Source organism: Orbicella franksi, chromosome 4, assembly GCF_964199315.1.
Source record: "Orbicella franksi chromosome 4, jaOrbFran1.1, whole genome shotgun sequence".
NCBI lineage: Eukaryota > Metazoa > Cnidaria > Anthozoa > Scleractinia > Merulinidae > Orbicella > Orbicella franksi.
In genome coordinates this window covers 13,934,252-13,959,549 of record NC_138148.1, presented here as the reverse complement: position 1 = coordinate 13,959,549, position 25,298 = coordinate 13,934,252, and the positions used below count along the sequence as shown (strand labels likewise).

Genomic DNA, 25,298 nt, shown 5'->3' with positions numbered 1-25,298 from the left:
GTTATCTCACAGGCTGCCCCGACGTTGAATAGGCGAGTTATAATTGGCTTTGAGCCGCCTCCAGGAACAAAATGACGCAAACAAATATAAGGTAAGCTACTTTTGTTTAAATTATTTTCTACGCGTAGCACTTAGACTAATTTTCGAAGCATTCTCAGACATTTCCTTATAAACAGCTAAAATGGTTGGTAAGCCGTGGTTATTCCGGCTGGAAAGCCTCCGCATCTTGCGCATCCTTGTACGCATCTTTCTCTATTGAAAGACCACTGACGAAAAAATTCGCAGACTCTGAGGTTGAAAAAAATGGCGGCAGTCGGCGGCAACAGATGAAAACTGCTTGTCCTCAATGATCTTCGCCAAGCCGACTTATCATCAGCGTATTGTGCGCCCAATTTATTCCTAAGTTAAAACCTTTCACAAGAGTAGCAATTTCTGACGTTGAAATGTCCTCAAGACACACAACAACACGATCTTCTTGTGGTAAAATTCTCTTCGCAAGTGTAAACTTGCATGTAGCAGCTCTTTTCCTGAGCGTCTTCTCCCTTACCAAAGCACACGATTGCCATCGTAACTTGGAGACGGTATGGCAATCAGATGTGGGGTCATCTCCTGTTGTATCAAGCTCGTTAGTGGCAGATTTTAATGGTGATAACGTGAAAGATGTGTTGGTAGCTTCTTTTAATGGTCAGGTGTCAGTCGTAGATGGACGGTCAGGTCATAATCTTCCAGGCTGGCCAGTTACTCTTCCTGGAAAACTGTTATTTGCGGCACCTTTGTTGGTATGTGAAAGATTATCCAATCCTAAAACCTTAGATTTTAGCGTAAAACAGATAACCAAATCTCAACGCTGAATAAGCACTTGAATATGCACACTTACATTATTTAACTGAATTATTTGTTATTTAGACATTGCATGCTTCCTCTTTTTAGTAGATATTTTTCTGCTGATATATAGCTGGAATTTTTCTCAAACAGTGCACACTATCGTTGCATGGTTACTTCAAGGTCACCCATCATCTAACTAATGTCATAACATAACTAAAGCAAAGCGCACACTCTGACTGGTTAATTTAGCGTCTGCTATTTGCCCATGGGTGTACACTGCTGACGTGTGTGCTAATGTTTAGAAAGCAACTCTTTTGACAGACATTGTTTACAAAGTAATGACTGACATCCTTCAGCCAGAAATGCAAAACTGTCTTCACAGTTGTCTGAAGATGAAACGTTATCGAGTTACTGGTGTGCAGTCGGTTGTCATGAATGAATTTTTGCACGCTTGTTATCTCTTGTCATGTAAGACTACAGGAACATTTTTTTGTGATGTAGCTCAATAAAAGGACTTCTGTTATTCCAATGTCTCAATGTTATGTTATAAAACAAATGGTAAACGCCATAGCATGCACTATTGAGTTATGGATGCACTTGGGAGGTTTGCTAAGCACTCAAGAAGCTAGAGTCGCACTCGGCTATTGCCTCGTGCAACTCTTATGCTTCTTTCGTGCTTAGCAACCTCCCACGTGCATCCATAACTCAATAGTGCACGCTATGGCGTTTACCATTTGTTAATTAGTAGAATTCTACTAGTACACTAATGCAAATGCTGCAATCTGATTGGCTGACTAACGGCACATTATCAGTTATTTGTGTGCAGTGGCTGGAGGTCACCTGCAAAATGGCAATGCTTTTTATTTTTCCAAAGTTTTGGAGGGGCATTTTGATGTAATTTTTTTCTTCTTTTGTTTTAAATACCACAGCTTAGGTATGTACAATATTTAAATGGATGATTAAATTCCTCTGAAGATTAAAAGAAGGACATTTACGGTTTCTTTAATTTAAAAAAAAATGGAAATTATGGGAAAAAATGATGTGCATATGCACTCAACTGAAATTTCAAATGACAATTTAGTTCAATCGCTTTTTTTAAGGTGCAAAGTATTATACTTCGAGAAATAATTAGAAAACTTTATTTGAAGTGAATTTCATTCACAATTCTACTAAAACAATTATACTACATGTATAAGCTACAGATTTCTATTAGGTCATAGTTAATATCCAGTCCCTCAAGTCTCAAAGTTTCAATTGGCTTGCCTTGGGAAACATTGAGATTCTAGGGAAAACAGAATAAACTGAAGTATTTAGGCTCACGTGGGCAAGTAGGCAATTGCTAATTCTCATCCCTGAAAACTGACAATTCATAAGATACAAAATTTCTTTAAAATTGAAGAACATTTCAAAAGAATAGTTACATTCTAAGCTGAACAATAACAAAAACATGATAATAAACTGTACTGAGAAGTATTTAAGAATAGTTATGACTGAGGAGGATAAAAATGGAAATTTAAACTTTAAAAAAAAAATTGCCAATGTGTGGTCAGTGGTGTCCCTCTTTGAAATAAATTGCATGCTGTTGTAGTTGAAATTAAGGAATCAAGAATATGGATGAAATCTGTCACCTTGATCTTAATTTCACAATCATCCATGTGAATCCAATCCAATCTGGAATCTTTGTGTTTCAGTATGATTATGACAATGATGGAATGCGTGAATTGGTCCTAGCTACTGCTGATGGTGTTGTGATCTTTGTGAAGAATGATGGCTCTTTTCTGGAAGGAGAGACATTTAAGGTAGGGCAGATCATTACATTAATGATGTGAAATAACCCACAGAAAATATTTGCTGTACTTGGCAGCTGAATTCTGTCTATTAGTGCTGTCATCAACCAAGATATGATTTGAGAATAGAAGAAGTATAGAAATAACAAGAGCTGCAGTTGTGTGTTATGTACACTGTGCATGTTTTTCAAGTGTTCTGAAGACATCGCAGCATTGTAGCTAATCAGAGTGTCCACAGAATCCACTCTACATTATGACAAGGTATTGCCCAGAATTATCTCAATGCTCTGGAAAGTTACTGCATGTCTTGGCAATGAATATCTGAGTCACCGGATTCCATGGATCCAGGTCAAAATCACTTTTAATTTTTGCAGATCTCAAAAGGACATTCAATAATAAAATTAATGTTGTCAACCAAAATGTTAAAACACAAGTGACTGGCAGGTTAGCGGAATTGCACAATACCATGATTCAAGATTAAAAATCATCCAATACTTCAGTGCCTCCAGCCCCAATGCCCCCTGCCCCCCTTGTGATAATGAAACCATGAAACCACTGCTGTTTTGATATCCCTTGTTAGGTCCCTCCTCTGGTCATGAAGAAAGATTGGTTTGTTGTAGATCCTCAACAGATTGGGAACATTGACTATGTCAGTTCTATTTCTGAACCCAAAAAGGCAGCCAGACTTGCTTTCTTCTCGGAGTTTGACACTGACCTTCCACAGGTATGAAAAAATGGGTTTTGTGTGAAAAGATCATCTTACGCAAACATGGCAGTGGGTGTAGGTTAACATGAACTTCTGGGAGATGTTCATGCTGGCCAAGTTCCATGTTCCCAAACACACTTCTCATTTTTTTTTGGGGGGGGGGGAGGTTGGGATGTAATAATTGTATCTAAGAAATAGGAAATATGTACTGTATTTCTGTTGAGTTGTAGAAACAGTCAAGTGAAAGTTTGGAAGGGTGAGAAATGCTGTGGGAACACAAGCCAACAGATGAGTGTTTCCACACCTTTTCAAGTTCTCCCAAACTTCAATGAGGGCTCTAATAACTTGATAGAAGCACGGACAACATGCTTTCTTTTTCTTTGAGAAAATTCTGTGACAAGAAAAGAAACCAACTTGTTTACTTTGATTATCAAAATGTAAATTATCTTTGCTCGCACCATCATTATGTCAACAGCTTGAGCTAGTTCTGTGTTTCCATCAAGTTTTGTATAATAACCCAAATTATTCTCGCATTTTGATTGGTTCTCACCTATGATCTGTTAGAGGTCAGACACATGATTGACGTCATTATTACAAAGTTTTTCCCTCCGTTTTTTTAAAATGGCAGAAATTTTCAAGAATTTGAGATAACATTTTACGTGACTGGGTGAAAGACAAGGTACAAAAATGTCTTGTCTAGGCATTGAAGAGGTACGAGAAGCAGGAAGAAGAAAGAAAAAGCTGTATCGTTTTTACAAAATGACTAAAACAAATCCTTGAGCAGTCTCAGTCGGCGGTTGAGCCAGACTAAACCAAGCACAAAATTGGTCTTGAAATTACTTTAAGGTAAGAATCCATTGCTTTGTCTTGAATTTAACAAACCAAATAAACAAAATGTTTATGAGATTAATTTATTTAAAAAATTCAACTTTTCTCAGTCTCAAAATAATTGTTGGCACAGATTGACGTCAGGAATGAAACATCAAAACATCACTTCTTAAAATCTGTTAAAATAAATACATAACCTTTTTTTCCAACACAAAATATTTCAGGGCACAGCAGTGAGCAAAGTATAGCTCACTACAGGTCATGGCCAACTGTATCACAGCTATAAGGTGTTTCAGACACTATATCAAACTGATTTGAGAATCACCAACCACAGAGGACACAAATGTCCATTGTCACTAATACTCCTTTCATTCAAAACTCAAATTAAATGGCCTCCAGTGTTGACCACAAGCGCCAGTTTTCCGAGCGTATTTTTTCAACTTCTCCAATATTCAAGGTAACATCAAAGCTTTTCAGCTCACAGGGCTGCTTTGATGACAAAAATGGATCCAGCATTTTCTTTAAGATTTGTAGATTTCACAGTTCCATTCTGCTTTCACTAAAAGTTTTCATTCCATGCAAAGCGACGCTCAAGCCAAGTTTGACAGTGGCGTGATTTTCCTGGACCAATCACAATTCTTTGCCCACATAGCAACCAATGGGATTGCTTCATTTTTTAATGACAACAGATTACGTCAAATTGCTAATTTCATGTTTGCCCAAGAGGGCAAAGGCCGGCTTTCAACTTGTGTTGAAAGATTTTGAAATAATTAAGACTGCCTCTGCTCAAAGTTCGAGCAATAAGTGCAAAAATTATTTACTAAAAATCTACTTGTAGCAAGATAACTTTTGGAATACTGTTTAAAACAACTCACGTTAGTTAATTTCTCTAAGTGACCCCACGATTAAATTCTCAAGCATTCTCGAGAAAATTAAAGTCAAACCTCGTAAGAATGCTTAAGGGCATATATAACTTTTTGGGCCAATTTTCATTTTTTTGCAGGATCGAGCTAATTTTTGGCAGACTGACTTGTTTTGACATAAAAAGGCATGTTCTGTAATTGTTTTTGTTGATCTGTGCTTCATTTTCGACAAATAACGTAGTAAAAAAAACTCAGTTTTCCAAGTGGCATCTTTTGGAGTGAATCCTTCAAAGGTGGGTTTCTCCACAACTCAAACTTAAACGGTTACTTTTAGCAGCTTCAACAGCACTGTTTGTTTTAAATAGATGTTTGGTTTTGAAAGAAGTAGAGAAATAGACTGGAAAAAAAATCAACCGACCTTGTGTCAGACCGGTGTCACAACAAAACAAACTCGAATCTGGCCTGTTCAGCATCTTATTCGCTTGCCCTAACGAAGCAACAGTAAGAGATGGGCGTAATTATATGAATCATTAAACTTGTGTTGGTTCAAACAACTAGCAGCAAATGCCACACTTCGGTGACTTCATTGTTTAGCAAAACAAAAGGTTCCTTTTGTTTTTCGTTCAACAAAAGATTTCCAAAAGGTGTCCTTGGAAAACTGAGTTTTTTGCATATGTTATTTCTCGAAAAGGAAGCACAAATCAGGAAAAACAGTTACGGAAAGATGTTATTTATGTCAAAGCAAGTCAGTCCGCCAAAAATTAGCTCAATCCTGCAAAAAAATGAAAATTGGCCCAAAAGGCGATATACCAGTACTCCCTTTTTGCATGAAATCCTTCAATTTGAATTGTGGATGACAGGTTGAAAAACAAGAAAAACGTTTTGGGTTTGGCTTTAGCCTGATAGGACTTTAGGGTTTAGCAATTTTTGGTCTCATTCGTGTCTTCCTGTTACTGATATACTGAGTAATCCCTGGGCATGAAGTAGTTTAGCAATAGCAAATCCTTTATTTTTAAGTACACTTAGATGGTAGGCACAGTATGGTCACTGCATGACAGGTTTTAAATTAAATTATCAATTATACCCAAATGCATCCTTGTTACACAGGAAAAACAGTGGAATTCAAACACAAGCAGTTCTGCAGACACCTTTTGGTCCAAGTACCATGGAGGTTTCCGTCCATCAGGGTTATCATTAGATGGCACTAGTGTGTATATTGACCCACACATTTTGTCAACTCCATTCATTGCAGACTTCAATGGTGATGGATCAGAAGAAGAGCTTGTCATTGTCACTAATTTTTATTTTGAAGAAAAAAGGTGAAAAACTCAAACTAGATATTTTAACTCGAGTTTCCATGGTTTTCATGTGAATTGATAACACCTGTTTGAGTTTTGCTCCTGCTCCCATGATGTGTCCAGCTGGGCTACACTTACATACACAGAGCACATGCAGCACTATCATAAATATGATATAATAAATTATGATATGTGATAATTTAAACCATAAAATTGTGACAAGACATGACATACTGGTATAAAGAACAGTGATAACAGTTGGAATCAACAACAATCTAAACTTAGTAGTGCACTGCACCTTGGTTCCTCAAAAATGCTTTCAAAAAATTAATATGGGTAGTTATTTTGCATTGGATCTGCTATTAAGGAATCTTGGTCAAACTCTTTAGTCTTGGCATATCAACAGAGTTACCCAGAGTGCAAATAAGTTACAGTCATTTTATTAAATGTGTAATTAGTTAGAGTTTCACAAACATGTTGCACTCTCTACACAGTCTGTCATCTTCATCCGGTCAAGGTTTGCCATCAGAGGAACTTCAGAATTATCTTGGCAGTGCTGTGATAGTGTTCAACCTTGACAAAAAGGAGCTTGTTTTCTCTTCCATTTTGGATGTGTCCAGGGTAAATATCTTTCTGTATTGTTGATATTGCTCTTAGCTGGAAGGTTATTTAACAATGATACTAATGGTAAAACTGGCTGCCATACAACCAACTTGTTAAATGCACACATCTCATTAAAAACAAACAACAACAGCAGCAGCAACAATATTTGCACCCTTCACATAAGAAAAATAGATTAATTTCAAATTTAAATAATTACAGATAGAGAGAGTACAGCCACTTAGAAGAAGCAAATGTTAGTCATGCTAAGTGGCTGGGCTACTTATGTTAGTCTAAAAAATATATTGTTTTTGTGACCATTTAATACTCTCACTGTCATTTTTCACACTACACTACTTAGTATATTCATGTATATTCATATATGCATATGGTTCAAACATTAGGATTGACAGCCAAAATATTCTACATGTATTTTTTATTAAATATTTAACTAGGGAATGCTTTTTTTTTTTTACAAAATCCTTTGGTAAAATTTTGCCAAGCATTAATCTAATTTAACAGTACTGATTACCCCAATCATGTCCGCAGTTGTAATATAATCAGGCTTGCAAAAATGTGTCAGGTGGATCAGAGGAAAGCATTCACACTGAGCCACAAACTTGTAAAGACTGCAGTTTTGCACTGTGTGCATCAGGAAAATTACCCTTTTACACCGTAAAAATTGAATTCATTGTTTCCTTTTTAACCTGCAGGAATCCAGTCAGTACCCTGCCTATGTGCTGTCAGCTGCATCTGTTGTTCCAGGTGCTGGGGTTGTCATGGGGACATCATCAGGAAGGGTTTACCTTGTAAAGAGCTCAACGAAAGAGCCTCAATCTCTTAGTACCATGGACAGCATTCCTGGCCAAGTAAATAACTAGGTTGTAAAAGTAACAATTAATATATAGAGGATATTACACGGTGGTGAGAAGATATGAATTTTATGTTCTCGTGGCAAGAACAATATCTCACTCGTTCGCTTCGCTCACTCGTGAGATATTGTTCTTGCCACGAGAACATAAAATTCATATCTTCGAGCCAACATGTAATGTTCTTTTTATTATATGGAGAAACCAATTCAACAAAAGCAAAAGGCGGGAATCGTGAGGTCATTGAACGATATGACACTCACAAAGGTGACATACGGAAAATACGCCACTCGGGTCCCAGATGAAGTGGCGTATGGAATCTACGAGTGGTTTAGTTACCAGTAAAACACTCTTCTCCATATAATAAAAAAAAATCTATGCATTCTGTTGCAAATGGCGTCCTCTGATTGACTACACTACTCACTATCTTTTCTGTGTTTGTTGTCCGTGTTAACTGTTGTCTTTATTAGAGGGGTTAATTTTAGAGAAAATATATACTATTATGAGCTTTTTGTCAGGACAAACAAATCTGCCCGTTATATAATGGTGTCATCATTAGGTGGGTGTCCATAGAGTAGGGTACCAAGTTGTAAAATAATTACTTGCAAGATGCATAGTGAACTGGGATATCCTGCACAGGGCACTAGCATGTAGCACTTGAGAAGACTTGGTTTTTAATCCTTAATCTGGCTAATGGTGTTCTAAGCAGAAATTTGTGAAATCAAAATTTTGTTTTATTTATGGTACAAGGCTGAATTTCCTAAGCTTGTCTCTAACATGGCATGTGTATGTGGTTTTCAGGTCATTGCATCAGATGTTAATCAAGATGGTTTGTTTGAAATTCTGGCAATAGACAACAGTGGGAATATTGCTTGTAAGAGCCTTAAAGGGAAAATGGTCAGTGTTGAATTGTTAAATTTCCTAGTAATTTCTTTTTAGTGATTTAGCACAAAATTTAATTACAGAAAGTTTTTTGGTTCTTGCAAATAGTGTAGTTTCATGTAATGTAGGCATTTGCAACTCTTTTCAATAACAGTAAAAAACCACCTAAAAGAACCTAGTTTTTGTTTCAAGTTACACGATAAAGGTTCTTACCGGTATATACATTGTGCCTCCTGGAAATTTAGGTCATTCAGGTTCTTTACATTCTGCTCTAGATGCTGCTCAATAAACTGCATTATGACAACCTAACTAATAAGAACCTGTCTCAATTTTAAGCTGAACAGGTTCTAATCCAATAGGGGTTTAAATGCCAAAATTGTAGTCTACGGGGGTTTTAATTAGTAGGCTCTTATAAGTGGGTTTTACTATAGTAAATGTTGTAAACATTTTGTTTTGCTTTTGATACTTTATGTCAGGTGTGGGAGGCTACAGTTTCTAGTTCAAGTGCTGCAGGGATCCGTGTAGCTGATGTGGATGGAGATGGTTTCATGGAAGCTGTTGTTGCTACATTTGATGGGTAATTTACATAATGTATATTTTACTGTTTCATTGACTTGTCATGATCTGGATAATTATACTGAGTACAGTGTACATCAGGATGTGGTTAGGTATAAATTTCATAATTAAACAAGCTTGCGTTTGGGGTATGACAAAATAAGTCTATAACAAGAGGAAAGAAAAATCTCCTAAACTGGTTTGAAAAATGTGAAATCAAAGAACAAATTCAACCCACAACATACAATTTTTTCCAAAAATCAATCTAGAAAGTACCTTATACATGTAGTATGCATTGATCATTCATGAGTGTCCAAGATAATATTTGGTCCAAGGTTATTGTGATTTAATTTGTAATGATTTTGGTCATACATTTTTCAATTTTATGACCACTTCTTACCTTTGTCCAACAATTTTAATCTGCTTCAATGTATCCATTACTTTCTTTTTTCCTTGTTGGGGGGGGGGGGAGAGGGAGGAGGCAGTACAGATGAGGGGACATTTACACATAGTTAGGTTTGTGTCTGGAACGAGTGGAACTCAATAATGATGCAAACCCCTAAGTTTAGCCAATCAGAATGCAACATTGGACTAGATAAAATTTTAACTTTTTTTAACTTTAAATTTTAATGTATGTACCTTTGCCAATCATAAAATCAAATAGTAAACCTCCCATGATAAGAAAGCCAGAAGAATATCAATTCTCAGTCTTTTCTGTATCAACCTGAGTTGCTGCCAGCAGCTTTAGATCTGCACTGTCAAATGCATAAGGCAGATACATGTATTCTCCCAACACAGACCTCACTGGTCTAATACGATTCCTGCATTTTATATACACAGTCACTGTTAATTTTTTTAAAAAATGTTTAAAAAAAGAACATTCATGTACCAGGTATGTGTGGGTTCTTGAAGGAGATACAGGGAAGGTGTTGGAGGGGTGGCCTGTCAAGCTACCAAGTGAAATACTAGCAACTGTGCTGGTCACTAAACTTGTCCCTGGAGAAAGCAGTGCCTCAGATATTGTAAGTACATGTATTGCAAGTACATTGTACTGTAAGTGGTGCAGTGTATTAAATAAGGCAGCCTTAAGTAAAAACCTGTTCCATCTTTCACACATAAAGTAACAGAACAGAATCAAAACTGATTGCTGGACTTGAAGGTGTAGATGATTGAGGATTTGAAGTCATTTTGATAATATAATTTATAATCATAAGAAGAGACTAGTCTACAGATACAAGGGAATCACTCTTTCCTTGTGAAAAAAAAGAGTAAGAGTGGAAAAAAGCCACACAAAATCTGGCAGTCTTGTACATCATACAGCTGTCTTTTCATTTTAGGAATGCACATAGTATACAAAACACTCAAATACACCTACAGCTTTCTTCAGTTATTGGTTTGAACTCAGATACAGCTGTAAACATAATTATTTAGTGACTTGCTTCCAGGACCTGGTCAGTACACAGCCATACAGTGTATTCATACAGATTTCTACAAAAGAGTAATAGTGTAATTGAACTACCAGCACAACTTCAGGTTTGAAGCAAATTTGGGCATTCTATAAACTGAATCTCCAGCTTGGCGAACAAACTTACCCGCCTACATCCTGGTTGCTTTTTAGCTTTGCATATTAAAGGAAACCAGTACTGAATACTGATATACAGAACTAACAGTAAATTTAACTCTGACGTCATTGATTCTTTTAGGTTATTCCCCTTGTTGACGGCCAGATTGCAATCATCCGAGGTAGTGACCGCTGTACAGAGCTCATCAATGTTGGTAAGACTGTGCTATCTGGGGCTGTTAGTGCTGACTTGTTGCCAGGGCGACCAGGTCTGGAGCTGATATTGGGTGCCGATGATGGAACCCTGCTGTGTTTGGCGAATGCACCAAACACAGTTACACATAGGTAAATTGAAATTTGTAATGGTAAATTGCTACTGTGGAGTGGTTTTCAATTGAGTGTCATGAAACCAAAACCAAATCAATCACTCTGGCCAATGACAAATTTCACAGACAATCCAGTGAACCAATCAAAACTGGAAGCTAATACATGTAGCTGACCTGAAGTGCGGGAAAGTCAAAACGCGTGCGAACGAGTCACGGTTGGCCTTCGTTTTACTTCTCAGATTTGATGACAAAGAGACAAGAGTCTTTTTAAGCCAATCACTCAGCGCGGTCATTGAATTACTTTCGACACTCAATTCTAAGTTGACACGCATGATTGTTTGTAAACACTCAACTTTTTATAAAATGCCTTCGGCATTGCCTCAGTCATAACTTTTTTCTGGCTATGGCCCTGACTGTTTACAATTAAATTTTTATGTAAAAGTTATGACTGTCTACAGTGTACAATTTACAATTGATGTACAGCTCAGTGTTATCTGCCACTTAGTGCATGCCAGTTGCCAATAGCTTTATTACAAACACACCATTTACTTCTCCATCATGAAAGCCAAACTTTCATCTATAATTTCTACAATTACTCGTGTGTTGATTGTGCAGGACAATAAAATAATGTGTTATTCTAGAGTTATGGCAGTAACTAACAGCGCTTAATCAAAAGTAATCTATCTTGTCACTGTCAGATTTTGAATTATCGTGGAAGCTTAATGTTGATTGAAAATACCAAATGTTGCAAAGATTGCCGAGACATCATGACTACTGTTATCAGCATAACTATTATACACCGTCTGACTTGGGATTTATATTAGTCTTCCTGCAGATATGAATGAACTATTTTCCTGGCCAGCAGAGAATTCACCCTGCAGTGGAGCAACATTTTTCTCTGGAAAGGTAAGCTTTTCTTTATCAGCTTAAAAACAAAACTGATTATTGATTATTTTTTTGTTAAAAAATAATTTATTTTTCAATTTACCTATATGTAGCAGGCGAGAACTGAAGGTTAAGAAATTGAATTATTGGCGCTTTAAAATTCCATGAAAGTAATAGTTCAAAGTTGTACCGCTTGAAAGAAGTGTGTTATCTTTGCTGACATTTATAAATTTCCGTAGAACAATCAACACTACGATGTTTGTTGTTGATCGTCATTATAACTGAGTCTTGTTTTCATGAACAAGGTCGGAGTGAGGTTCACTCCAAACTCTCAGCAAAACACCGAGATAAGTGGGAGATCCTTTCCTGTGGAGTTCGAAATTAAAGATGAGCAGCCACAAGACGTAAAAGGAAAAGTTTACAACATCAAGGTATGTGTAATTCTTCAATAACTTCAACTGTTACAGAAGTACAATTTACCCGTCATTACAAGAAAGCTCGCAATAAGCTTAAAGCACTTTCACTTAAAGGAGGACGTCAGATCACTCCCGGGGAACTCCTCAACGTTCTTTGGTGGCGTTGTGCGGTCCAAACATTGAAACCTGTACCGTATTTCAGACCAAAATCTGTGATTTCAGACCTGAGCGAATTGACTGCCATTTGCGTAAGCATTTGAGAAGGGCTACAAATTTGCTAGTGTTGATGCGGTTGCAAACAAAATACCCAATACTAAGCCAGAGTTAAAACAGTATCCTATATTAGACCAAAATGGTCAAAATCTATACTATTTTTCACAACCTCGTTCCTTTTGGAAGATGAGAGATCCTGTGAAAGAGGTTGTATTTTTCAGACCAAAACCGCTCAAAAACCATACCCTCTGGGGCCGCACACAGCTATATAGCCCATATAAGGGAGTAGCACCCCCTCCTTCAGCCCCCGGGAGATCACTACAGGGTAATGGACTTCATGGATGTGTCACTTGTCGACCGACCAACCAACCTACTGACTGAGATTAATCTAACAATCAATCAATAATAGATTCTTACAACAGAACGTTTTTATAGATTATCATTGGAAAGCAGGTCATGGCTTTTAAGAAGAGCTACAAGTCTCCTGGAATATACACTGAACAAGTCATAGTACCATCACAGCCCTGCAGAGCTACTGTGTCGTTACAACTCACCACTGAACATGGACAGTGTTTCCACAGCTCTCTGCATGTAAGGTAAAAAAGCATTCTCTATTCGCACCAGTTTCTTACTAAGCGAGTAGAAATAAGAGCTCTGCATATCATTTCAGCCCAGTTTGCGTAAGAATCCTTTGGCTGTTAGCAGCTGCAACATGTTGTCTTTCTTTCTCGCTTGCTTCTCCACGCTACCGCGCTTCTCATCACCCCTACCTGCCTTTCCCTATCCTTTTACACTTCCAACTCACTCCAGCGCGGTCGTATTTCGCCATCTCTTATTCAGCGAGCGTGAAAGGGACTGTACCGAATAGTATGCTATTGTGAACAATAAGGGCATTTTCGTTTGAAGATACACAAACCAGATATACAAACCTTTTGGGATAATTGTTAGCATTGCAAATGTGATGTGCAACTTGAAGCAGTATTCTATTGTAAATCGACAGTAAAGGCTCCACGACCTGCACGCAGTATTTCAACGTAACACATTCCAACACTGTTGCGCACATGTTACAAAGGTTTGGCCGCCTTGCTGCGGCATCCAACATCTTGCAACAGGGTGGCCAAGCGCGTGAAACGTGTTGTGTGTAACGATGTTGGAATATGCTGCGCTAAAATGTTGAGTCCGTTCGGCCGCACCTTAGCACGACTTTGAAAAGGTTGGTAAAAAGCCCAATTTCGTTACGTTATAAAAATTCTAACATAACTCCAAGGTTTCGTTTAGTGGACTTGAAAAAAATGAAATCACATTGAGCCAGGTTGAGGGAGGCACGAGAAAATAATTTATTCTGTTTTAGTTCCCCCCCCCCCCCCCCCCACCCCCCGTTCCCCACAAGTCTTGATGCCATGTAAGAATTGTAATATATCGAAATTGGTCCATTAACTAAGAGCTTCACGAGTTTGTCCTCAGCGTACCGAGTCAAGCACGGTTAGCATAGTTTTGTGCTCCTGCTCGTTAACCCTCACTAGTTACGTGTCTACAAAGAAAATGTACCTAGAAAAGTTCAAGGGATGTGTCATTTTGGAAAATTTCAAAGTGTTGCAGTAATGAAATAAACACCTTAGTGAGTTTGGAGACTCGAAGGTCCTTATGTACCAAAAAGGCCCGTTTGAAATCTGGAAAGTAGAGAGTTATCTATAAAGTAATTTGGAATGCTGGAGATCAACCAATATTTTTTTTCTTCTGAGCAGAAATGGGGGGCCACAAGAGGTAAAGAAAAAAAAATATTTGGCCTCGGTTGGACCCACGACGTTTACCTTTCCACGAATTACCACCATGTTTACCCACGATATACTCACATCTGGCCTTGTAGCTCAGTCAGCAAGGTAAAGGTCGTTGATTCTCAGCAATCCAAATCACTTTAGAGTTAATTCTCTACTTCCCAGCTTCTAATATCAGCGCTGCCAAGCGTTTTAAATCCATTGTAACGGTTACTGAGTAGGACACACTGACATTTGCGTAAAAATGTCATTAACATGTGAATCCATTTGACTCGTGACAGTTTTAACCTGCACTTCAAAGACGACTTGGCGTGGCAACTGCTGGTGCCATTTATAACAACTGGATGTCTTCTGCTGGTTCTTCATGGCTGGACACAACTAGATACAGATATACTGCCAACAATAATGACCAAGAGAAAGAGATAGCAATCAACATCAAACAAACAAACATGGATGAACACAACTGAGTGCGGATATCTCTTCCTGCCAACAATAATGACAAGAGATAGAGTTAGCACTTAACATCAAACAAACAAACATGGATGAACACAACTGAGTGCAGATATCCTGCCAACAGTAATGACAAGAGAAAGTTAGCACTCAACATCAAACAAACAAACATGGATGAACACAACTGAGTGCAGATATCCTGCCAACAATAATGACCAAGAGAAAGAGATAGCAATCAACATCAAACAAACAAACATGGATGAACACAACTGAGTGCGGATATCTCTTCCTGCCAACAATAATGACAAGAGATAGAGTTAGCACTTAACATCAAACAAACAAACATGGATGAACACAACTGAGTGCAGATATCCTGCCAACAGTAATGACAAGAGAAAGTTAGCACTCAACATCAAACAAACAAACATGGATGAACACAACTGAGTGCAGATATCCTGCCAACAATAATGACAAGAGAAAGAGTTAGCACTCAACATCAAGTAAACAAACATGGATGAACATAACTGAGTGCAGATATCCTGCCAATAATAATGACAAGAGAAAGAGTTAGCACTCAACATCAAGCAAACAAACAGGGATGAACACAACTGAGTGCAGATATCCTGCCAACAATAATGACAAGAAAAAGAGATAGCACTCAACATCAAGCAAACAAACAGGGATGAACACAACTGAGTGCAGATATCCTGCCAACAATAATGACAAGAGAAAGAGTTAGCACTTAACATCAAACAAACAAACAAACATGGATGAACACAACTGAGTGCAGATATCCTGCTAGCAATAATAGCCAAGAGAACGAGTTAGCCAGCTCTGATTACACGATCATCAGTTGTTTCCTACGATTCGAGTCCGATTTTACAATAACATCTTTTCCAAGCTGAAAATGATCACGAGGGAGAGACAGGTAGTCAGAACCAGGCAAGGGCTAAACGACCGGTTATCCTTGAAGGAGGACGAATGTGAATTGAGGTTCGTAAACGAGGACTACTTAACTTGGAGAAGATTTCTAATAACAGCGAACCAGTAATTGCCCGGGATAGTAATGGCATGATGCCATTTCTGTCGCAAGCAGGAACGACATTGAGATAACTGACAGTGTACAAGGGCAGCATACGATAAAGATCAAGAACAAAGGACATCAAAGCCTCGATTACCAAAGTTATTGACCATGTGTCGCGTTTTCTCTTTCCTTTTGTTGTTGTTGTTGTTGTTTTTTTTTTTTTCATTTCTTTGAACATCTTTTACTGTAATCATTATCTGAATGCCGTGTAGATTAAAATGTCGTGATAGCTGTCTGACTGATAATTGAAACAAAAGGTGAAAAAGAGATACACTGTAATTTGTATTCAATTGATCCATTTCAGAAGTTGTCTTGGTAGAAATTATTTATTCATTTATTTAAATAAGAGAAAATATAAAACAGCTGAATTTGGATCAAGGAAGGAGTTTCACAACTCTTTAATTTCACCACAAACGGCAGAAGTGCATCCATTCCTATTTTCGGTCTGTATAGTTTGTTAGTTTGATCGATTGAGTCTTTAATTGTTTGTTTGTTTGTTTGCCGTAATTAATTCTTGTTAAGCTCTCTCTACCGAGTCCCCATTTAGAACTTCCAGGCTCAAACTATATGAACTATACCCTTTTATTCTGAAATGAACAGCTGCGTTCAACCCAGGGGGGTGGGGTGCTTTGGGAATTTCTGGGTGGGGATGTGCCGCTGGGACCCTGGAACCCTTAGCCTATACCAGAGCTAGATCAGCTAAATTTTGCTACCCTATACTAAACTCCCCAAGTCGCCCCCATCTATCGACACTGTTGAGGCTGATTTGCGTAAATTTAAACTTGCCGATTTGATTTTTTTATATCTTTGAGTGGAAATTCCTGGTTTCCTTAGTCTAGATAAAATCTTCAACCAACTTGTCAGTTTTGTGAAAAATGATACCCTTTTCTAGGTCCAAACGCTCTGATTTATATACCCTATCCTAGAGTAAACTGCTTGAAAACCATACCTTTCACAGCGGCACATACCTATATAGCCCATATATGGCAGTGCCCCCATCGCCCCCCGGGCGTTCAACGCTGGTTTCCAAAAATATCCACTGGTTGGTCTCTAACTAAAACAGTTTCATTGATAACTGCAAAACTGAACAGGAATTTTCGGTGCCATTTCTCCATAACGAAACGTACAAGGAAACATATACACGTTCCCTTTGTTGCAAGTCGTAAAGGTCTGTACAAGCTCTAAAGTAACTGTTAGTCAAAGATCAACAAGTCGATATCAGTGGCGGATCCAGACCTTGAGCTAAGGGGTGCCCGGTTTTGTTTTGCTTGCCCTGCTGGCTTTCTTCCTTCTGTGATTTCTTCTTTTTTCACCCAAAATTAGGGGGCCTCAGGGCCCCCGGACCCCTGGGTCCCTCCACTAGATTCCCCACTGGATATTTCAAGGAATGAAACTAGCGATTACTAAAGTCTTCAGAGCCAACATTTTCCTCGCACCAAGGCCCCGCCGGCTACGAAAAACGACATGGGGCCTTGGGACTGAACTTGATTTAGCATCAAATATTTTTCGCTCTTTGCATGAGGTGCGTGGAAGCTCGGAAGCTCCGCTTCTTCTTTCAAACTTTGGCTAATGCCGTGTCTACATTACAAGAAATGTTCCCAAACATGTTCCAGACACAAAATTTTGATGGTGGAATCTTATGGAGGAAAATTAGCTCACCTATCCAAGCGCCAGAAACAGCAAGCCAACTCTGACAAGATGCAACGTGTGTCTTTGACCATGCTTGGTATGTACATAAATTAGGTAATGAAAACTTTATGTTTTATTGCTACTTCTGAGTATTTAAACGGTCGAAAAGATTTTACATACTTTAATACATTTATTTAGCCAAAAATATTTCGATATCTCGTGAATTACAACTCGGTAAATCGAATGTTAAGAGCGGGGGGCGGGGGTGGGGGTAAGGGGAAGGGGACTCCCATGTAGAACCCCTATGAGTTACCAAGCTCCTGTTTTCTGGCCGTTGAGGTACCAATTGGCCTAAGAGGTACCAATTGTAAAACAACACATTAATTAACACTTACATAATTTTATTAGCGATAAAGACGATTCAAACTTTCTACTCGTAAAATTTATAGTCAAATATCCCCTGTCATTTTTTTTTTCGGCGCAATACCCTAGAAAGTACTGCAAAAGCTCCTGCTGTGGGCCTTTTGAGGCTAAACACCTTATGGGGCATCAAAACTGCTTTTCCCCCTAAAAGGAATGACAAACATTCCCATCCTTTTTATATAAGTTCCCCCGGGATGTTAGGCCACAGTGTTTCGAGTTTATAGAGAAAGTTCTGGCAGCCCAAAGGGCCACCAAGCAGAGTCCCATACTCAGACCAGAGCAGAGGCCCAGTTTCTTATGGCTATCATGGCTAGCGCTATTGATCATGGGCGCATATGCACGACAACAATGGCGACGGCAACAATGGAGTCTCGCAAAATGGCTGCCATACTCCAGCTAATAGGCTGACAGAGACATGCAGCTTTGGTTTAAAGCATCCTTCTTCGATATGGGACATCTATATTATGGTCAATTGACACCTGCCAAAACAAGGTACCCACTGACCAGTATCACACGACCATATCGGAGGCTCAAGTTTAGAGCACACCAAGATCACATGTTTTTTTAAGTTGTCTCTGTCCAAGTGCTGGTTTTTTTATTGGATCGCAGGCTCATGTCAGGTTAACTAGTTGTAAGCAGGACTGGGTTATTCGGAAGGTGGTTACCACCAACTTAGGACCAAAAGTTAACCAAAGCATAGACTTTTCTTGTATACAATGTTTTTCATTGCTTTTGTTTTGTGTAATTTAAGATTATTCAAACTCAAAACAGAAAGCCAAACAAATATACAGAAAACTTCACTGCAAAGTTACAAAACTCTAATCAAAATGCTTGCTTATCCTGGGTTAGCTTAATCGGGCTTTGAACAACCCAGCCCAGGAGTTCTGCTTTTAGGCTTGGTTAAATCTATATAGAGACACGTGGCAGATGGCTTCCCTGAGATGTTAGAGTGATTTAAATATGACAACAAACTTGGTAATCAAGTGATTAAACAACCCCATTATTGAATTTTGTTATCACAAAATAGTGTGATTTGTCAGTACCTCACAGATAGATTATTTGCCTCACAGATGAATTAGTTGCCTCAGCCTTAAAAGTGGTAGCTGGCTTATAATGTACATAGATTAATATATTTGTGACCTACTAAATTCTATAGCCTGATTTCTATAACTGTATTCTTTCAGCTCTTCAGCCGAATTTCCGTAGCCCTGGCGAAGCAAAATGCTGTGACTCTCCCAGACTTCGTATTATCCAAAGCGCATACAGTCCAACCCCCATCACATGTACAGTTGAAAATATTTACGATGTTAAGGCCTGGCTTCCTGACTTTTCATCAAAATTCCAAGGCTACAGTCATCCCCATGCCTTCCATTTCAAGTTAAATGATAACAGAGACATGGAGATGAATAACTGACCCTGGGCAAAAGCTGGAAGAAAGGAATGGCTTCATTATTTTATGAGACATTCCACCTGGGAAACTGTGAGAGAATGTCCAACCCTTAAAAAAAATGAAAGACTGTAGAAAAATGAAAACTTAGAATGTCAACAGTAGAACAAGAACGGTGGGAGAAAATGATGAGGGAAGAGGAGGAAAGGGTGACATTGTTGGATTCCCTAAATGAAGAGGATTATGCTGAGGCAGGGAAGACATTTGACCTGTTGGGGTTCAATTACACCATGCCAGACCCTGAACCTACAGATTAGGAATACAAGGAAAGGAACACAAACGTGCACCATTTGATAGAGAAGGAAGAAATCTTAATGCATGTAGGTTTAATTCCACCAGTTATATTTGTATAGGTAATCACTATACATGTATATAGAGAAAAACTCACTCCTGCAAGTTAATTCCAAATTGAACGAGAAAAACCGTATGATTACTTCTTAAAAATATAACCATAAAAAAATTTGCATGGAGGAAGTGCTGGGAGATGTTTCTTGAAGCCATTTTTTCTCATTCGAGAGGTTTCACTATCATTTTACGTGATATCACTGGCTTAGAAAATTTCCTATTGTCTTTCAGCCAATTATAATCCAGAATTACAATGTGTAATTTGCACTGGAGTTACACTTTTTGCATTGGTGTCACACTTTGTGCACTGGTGTTACACTTGAATTGCACTGCTCTCAGCCAATCAGAATCAAGTAATTTTTTCATCTATGTTTTTTACAATGTTAAAGTATGCCAACAGCAAGAGATCATAAGTAACTCGACAATATGTTTGTATCTCTCATCAGGGTAAACAAGAAACACATAAAGACGTGAAATACATCAGACATGGCAGGTTAGTCAGAGTTTTTCTGTATAGTCACTTTGAGGGACAGGTGCAGTGTACCATTATAGGATGGAATTCAATCTTGAGAAATCCAGCAGATTGCGTTTTTGACAGGATTGTTACGACGTTGAATGACGGCCGTTGGTGTCAAGATTATTTGGGAACATCCGTGCCCTTTTTGATTGGACAAAAAGACTTTTAAGTTTGTTTTTGTTTTATTTTGCAAGGATTTGTCAACTTAAAGTGGTGCTTCTTCTCCTTACAGCAAAGTCCTAGTTTCTTAGGTTATAAAATATTGGCCTTCATAAACTGAACAGAGCCTGCATGGCAAGCGTTCTGGAGCGAGTGCAAAAAAAATTTATTAAGCAGAGGGTGGTGGGACGAGCGAAGTGACGCTTGCCCACAAAGCTCACAATTCTGAAAAAATGCTCACTGAATTTTATGGATGAGTTCATGTATTGATTGATTTACAACTTGTCACCAATCGCTACCGTTATATTTTTTGGAAACCTTTAGAATGGCACTAATTTCAAATTGATTTAAACTGAAAATACACCAAGTGTTCGGGAAAAAAAGAAGTGCTTTCTGTTTAATGTTGACAAGTTTGACTGCAAGCTTTTCTAATTGCACAATCAGTACATTGTCAAGCAAACAGGTGATGAGTATAAAGATAATCATCAATAAGGGAATGTATATGAGAAAGGATGAAGAAAGCTTCACGTAGATGCAAAGACAGTGCGAAAAACGATACAAAGACTTTTTTGTTTTTTTTCTTTAAAGGATTTCTCAGTGACCAGACGATTGAGGGGAGATAAAGGCAAAGACAAGACACTGGAGGCAATATTAAGAAGACAGGACACTTAGGACAAGACATAGTATGCAAGGGACAAAAGTAGGAGGTGTAAAATAGGATATATTTTTTTGTGTGGACTAAACGTTAGGATCGGCGATGTTCTCCTTGCAATCAAATAGGACATAAAGGTTATCATTAAAAAAGTGAACTGGCCCAAAAAAATGATTTACAGTTAGGTTTTGCAGGAGATGTGTCATCAGCTTTGCTTTACAAATTTTAATTTTTCTTTTGTCTCTGTTCATGATGCGAGAACGTGGTGGATTGTGTGACTGACGTACGTGACTCTTGAGCATCAGTAATGCGGCGTTACACTTGCGGCCGTTGAGAATATGTTAATAAACCATTGTTCGGGAATTTGAATACACAGCATTGCAACAGGAGATTTAACTGTGAATTTAGTAAATAAAGATTGTGAAGTGCCTTTTGATATTCTGTTGGCTTGTTTAGACGAACGGCAAGGCAGCAGGGTAGCAAAAGAAACTTTATATTATTTATTTTCTGAGTTAGCAGTTAAAATACGGCAGCATTTTCTGGCGTTGAATAATTCCCGTGAAAAACTTTATTAACTTATTCTCAACGGTCGTTAGTGTAACGCAGCACCACTGTTGTTCAATAGTCACGTACGTTTCTATCGTATCATTCACCGAGTTCTCGTTTTGTGAGCTTCGAAAGTCTTTTATTTTCCTTGAAAAGCAAATCTTTGTAGTTAACCTTCGTGTTTAGAATCACAACTTTTCGCTAATTTTCTCTCATCGATCAATTTCTGATTGGATTGCCTTGTTTGTCCAAAATCTCTCATTCAACAGCGATTGTAAATTGTTTCCTTGAAACCAGAATTTATAAAAAATGTCGCTGCTATTTCAAGCGTATTACGTCCAGTTAGTTTTGTACAAAAACAATTTCTCTTGTATATTAAATGTTTTGCAAAAATTGTGTTGACTGCCTAAATTTACTCATAGGTAACCCTTGTCAACATTTTTAATTTTCCCGCCAAAAAACTTAGAAAAAATACGGGCGCCTAAAATACGCATGCGCCAATTTTTTTAATTATTATTTTCCGTGTCGACCCTTGTTGAAACTTTTTGTTTTCCCGCCAAAAAACTTAGAAAAAATACGGGCGCCCAAAATACGCATGCGCCGTTTTTTTTTAATTTTTTACTTGTGATAACATTTTCAATTACTTTCTGTTGTTCTTAACTGTTATTCAATAAAGTATTATTTCATCCACTCTAAAAGTAATAAAGACGACATTCAAATTTGTTTTGTTTTCTTTTGTTTCTTTTATTGACATCAAAATAACTTAAATTAAATAATGGCAAATCAATAACTCACAAGTATTGTTAAATGATTTTATTGAAATCCAATTAAATTAATTAAAAAGGTGTGATCAAAAATTTTGCCCTATATGTACTAAGACTTTTGGCGGGAAAATTGGAAAAAATTTGCACAGCGTTTCCCCTGACAACTCTTTGACAAAAATTTTAACAGGGTACCCCCTATAAATTTTCCCGCCAAAAAAACTCAACATATACCATCTTGAACACTGCCTAACGAAAACTAAGATTTTGAATCCAGTAAACATCTGTTTGTGTTCAAGATAGTATATTCCATGATGATATCTTGTTAAATAGTCAGCCGTAAAACGACGAGCAGCTGGAAACCTGTTAACAGAGATAGAAGAGTAAGTTAAAATTTCTACAACTGCAACGTTTCCAAACAACATTAGGAAGGTGAAAACATTTCTAAATCGGAGTATTTAAGAACGTTTATATAGCCGGGTAACTTGCACTCCAGGTACATAAACTCTCTTAACTACTGCGATTCTAACATGTCGCCACCTTCTTAAGGGTTGTGTAGAAACGTTGTAGTTGTAGATATTTTAAATGGCTCGTCTCATTTCTGAATATAGATTTCTAGCTGCCCGTCATTCACAGCTTAACTATCTAACGTGATATCATCATGCAATTATTTCAAGAAGATAGCAAAGGTAAGCCATGAACTCGATTATTCCTACGAAAAAATAAAGAAAACGCGAAAACTTCAATCTAGTCTTAGCGTTTGAACGATTATAGAGCTTCCGTCACTTTAGCCGAGATGAAAAAGCAAAACCCGACAACTTATAGGCCAATTTTTAAAAAATGTTCATGGCTTGCTTCGTTATCTTCCAGAAATTACTTCCAGCGAGGTGTTAAAGGTTAATGTCTGGTTGTCAAGCTTTAAAATGTATCACTATGCATCCTATGGCTCCTTTTTCATTTGCAAACGTAAATTATAACCTTTTAGAACAGACGATTGCAATAAAGCTAATAGAAAATGTTTGGTAAATTTTTATCCGTAGCAAACAATCGCGATAAAATTTTAGAAGAATCTGCAGACAATTGGAGTTGCGTTCGTGATAATAAATATAATTAGTGAATACAAACTATAGCGGTAAAATTTTCAAATAATCAGACAACTGGAGCTAAGAATTGAAAATCAAAGATGTAATGTCTGTCAGTTGCGGACGAAAGTTATTAGGACAATCAAACAATTGGAGCTACAAATTTTTGAAAAGCAACAAAGTTTGTGAATATTTTGGCTAAAAATATTTGTCAGTCCAAATAGTAGCTTTAACATTTTAAAATATTCAGACAATTGAAGCTACATTTCTAAAACACATTATATTTGATAGTTTAAATGAAAGCCGAAACAATCTGAAAAATCAAACAATGAGACCTACGTTTTTGAAAAGTGATAATGAAAAAAAGTTGCTTGATGCCAGACAAAATTCAATACAGCCTCGCTGAAAGTTAAACAAGAGGATATATTTGGTTTCTGATTGACCGTTTTGCACTTATTTCTCATCTGAAGAAACAAAATAGCAACCGAACGTTATCCGTACATAAATGTATAAGAGAATATCTGCCGATTAATGTAGTATTTTCAGGAAACGAAGATCAATCCAGAAATCCAATATCCTCTTCTAACACTACATATTTTCAAGGTGGCTCTGCATGTACACATTAAACGTCAAAAAGTGTTCGCGCTTTTTGCCACAGCGCATAAAACGAAAAAAAAACGCAAGAAACACGAGCTAAATAAAGAAGAAAGCACTAAATATGTTGTGATCATATCAACAAATGTTTCAAATGTTCTAAAATTAACTTGAATAAAGTTGCGAACAAATTCAGAGTTGCAAACGAATCGTTAACGATTCCTGGAATAATCTGAAATTTTTAAAATTTCAAATGACGAGGGAACGAGAGTAATTGTTTTGAGCAAGGAAAGTGCTCTTTCAAATAACATACACAATTTGCATCAGATGAATTTTCGTGAATTTTCCGGGCTATTCAACTGCCAATCGAAGAATCGATAAAAAAAAAATCGATAAAGGCACTTCTTTAATTTCGTAACTGAAAATGCTAAGATTTGAAAAGTAGAAATAATTCTCCGACAGCATAAAGTTTGATAGCTCGACTGAAACAGTTTTCCACGACAAGTTATTGAATTTTGTTTTTGAGCAAGGGCATTGCCCTCCAACAGACAATTCACATTATAAATTGAAACTAGGCCTTGGTAAAACATAGTGCTTAATGCAAGACAAATTAAAATGTTCAGGCTTCAATTGTCTCCCATTAAAACTGAAAACAGAATTTGCTATGATGATTGACATAATCACGTAAATGGTAGTTACTATCACGGTTTGATTTCAACATGCAGCGCCACCTTAAAATACTCTACAAAGGCCATCGCCTAGAAACAGGTTTTCAAACTTAGGAGAGTTGAGGGATTGTACAACAACTTGGAATTTTCCAAAACAAAATACTAGTAAGAAAAACAATACTAGACTTTGACGAAATGCACGTAGTAAAGCATGCAAAGACCGAACCGATAAATTACAAATTAATCCAGTTGAAGATAGCTCGAGCAAAGAAATAAAACTCTCCATAATTTGAAAACATGTACTTAATGATAGCAGAAACCAGTTTGAACCTTTCCGTCAAAAATGGCACAGTTAATATACAATCACTACCGAATTTAATTTTTTCGTGCCCCAATGTCACCTCCGATGCAAATATTTCGGCCGAGGAAAAACAAAACGATTTTGAACTCGATGATATCTCTTCTAGATTCAACACTGCCATTTCTTATTGGAGAGATTTCAATTTAACCGAATTCCCAAATGCTATTCTTAACTTTGTCTTCATCCTCCCC

General features: G+C 37.5%; 1 protein-coding gene across 5 annotated transcripts; it reads left to right on the top strand.

Annotated features, from left to right (window-relative positions):
- Positions 1 to 283: 283 nt before the first annotated feature.
- Positions 284 to 24,189, top strand: LOC145483488 (uncharacterized). 5 transcript variants are annotated; one of them, XM_081461999.1, is made up of 17 exons: positions 284 to 779; positions 2,517 to 2,624; positions 3,193 to 3,336; positions 6,117 to 6,328; positions 6,802 to 6,928; positions 7,621 to 7,776; positions 8,578 to 8,673; positions 9,135 to 9,235; positions 10,106 to 10,235; positions 10,917 to 11,119; positions 11,925 to 12,006; positions 12,291 to 12,416; positions 13,050 to 13,210; positions 14,671 to 17,445; positions 17,537 to 17,649; positions 20,214 to 20,260; positions 21,032 to 24,189. In XM_081461999.1, exons 1-14 carry the CDS (start codon positions 444 to 446, stop codon positions 14,813 to 14,815), a joined length of 2,127 nt encoding a protein of 708 aa, XP_081318125.1. In that variant the 5' UTR covers positions 284 to 443; the 3' UTR covers positions 14,816 to 17,445; positions 17,537 to 17,649; positions 20,214 to 20,260; positions 21,032 to 24,189. The 5 variants fall into 5 exon arrangements, with proteins under 5 accessions (XP_081318125.1, XP_081318124.1, XP_081318126.1 ...); XM_081461998.1 differs by having other exon boundaries at positions 14,671 to 17,649; XM_081462000.1 differs by having other exon boundaries at positions 14,671 to 17,666.
- The last annotated feature ends 1,109 nt before the right edge of the window (positions 24,190 to 25,298 follow it).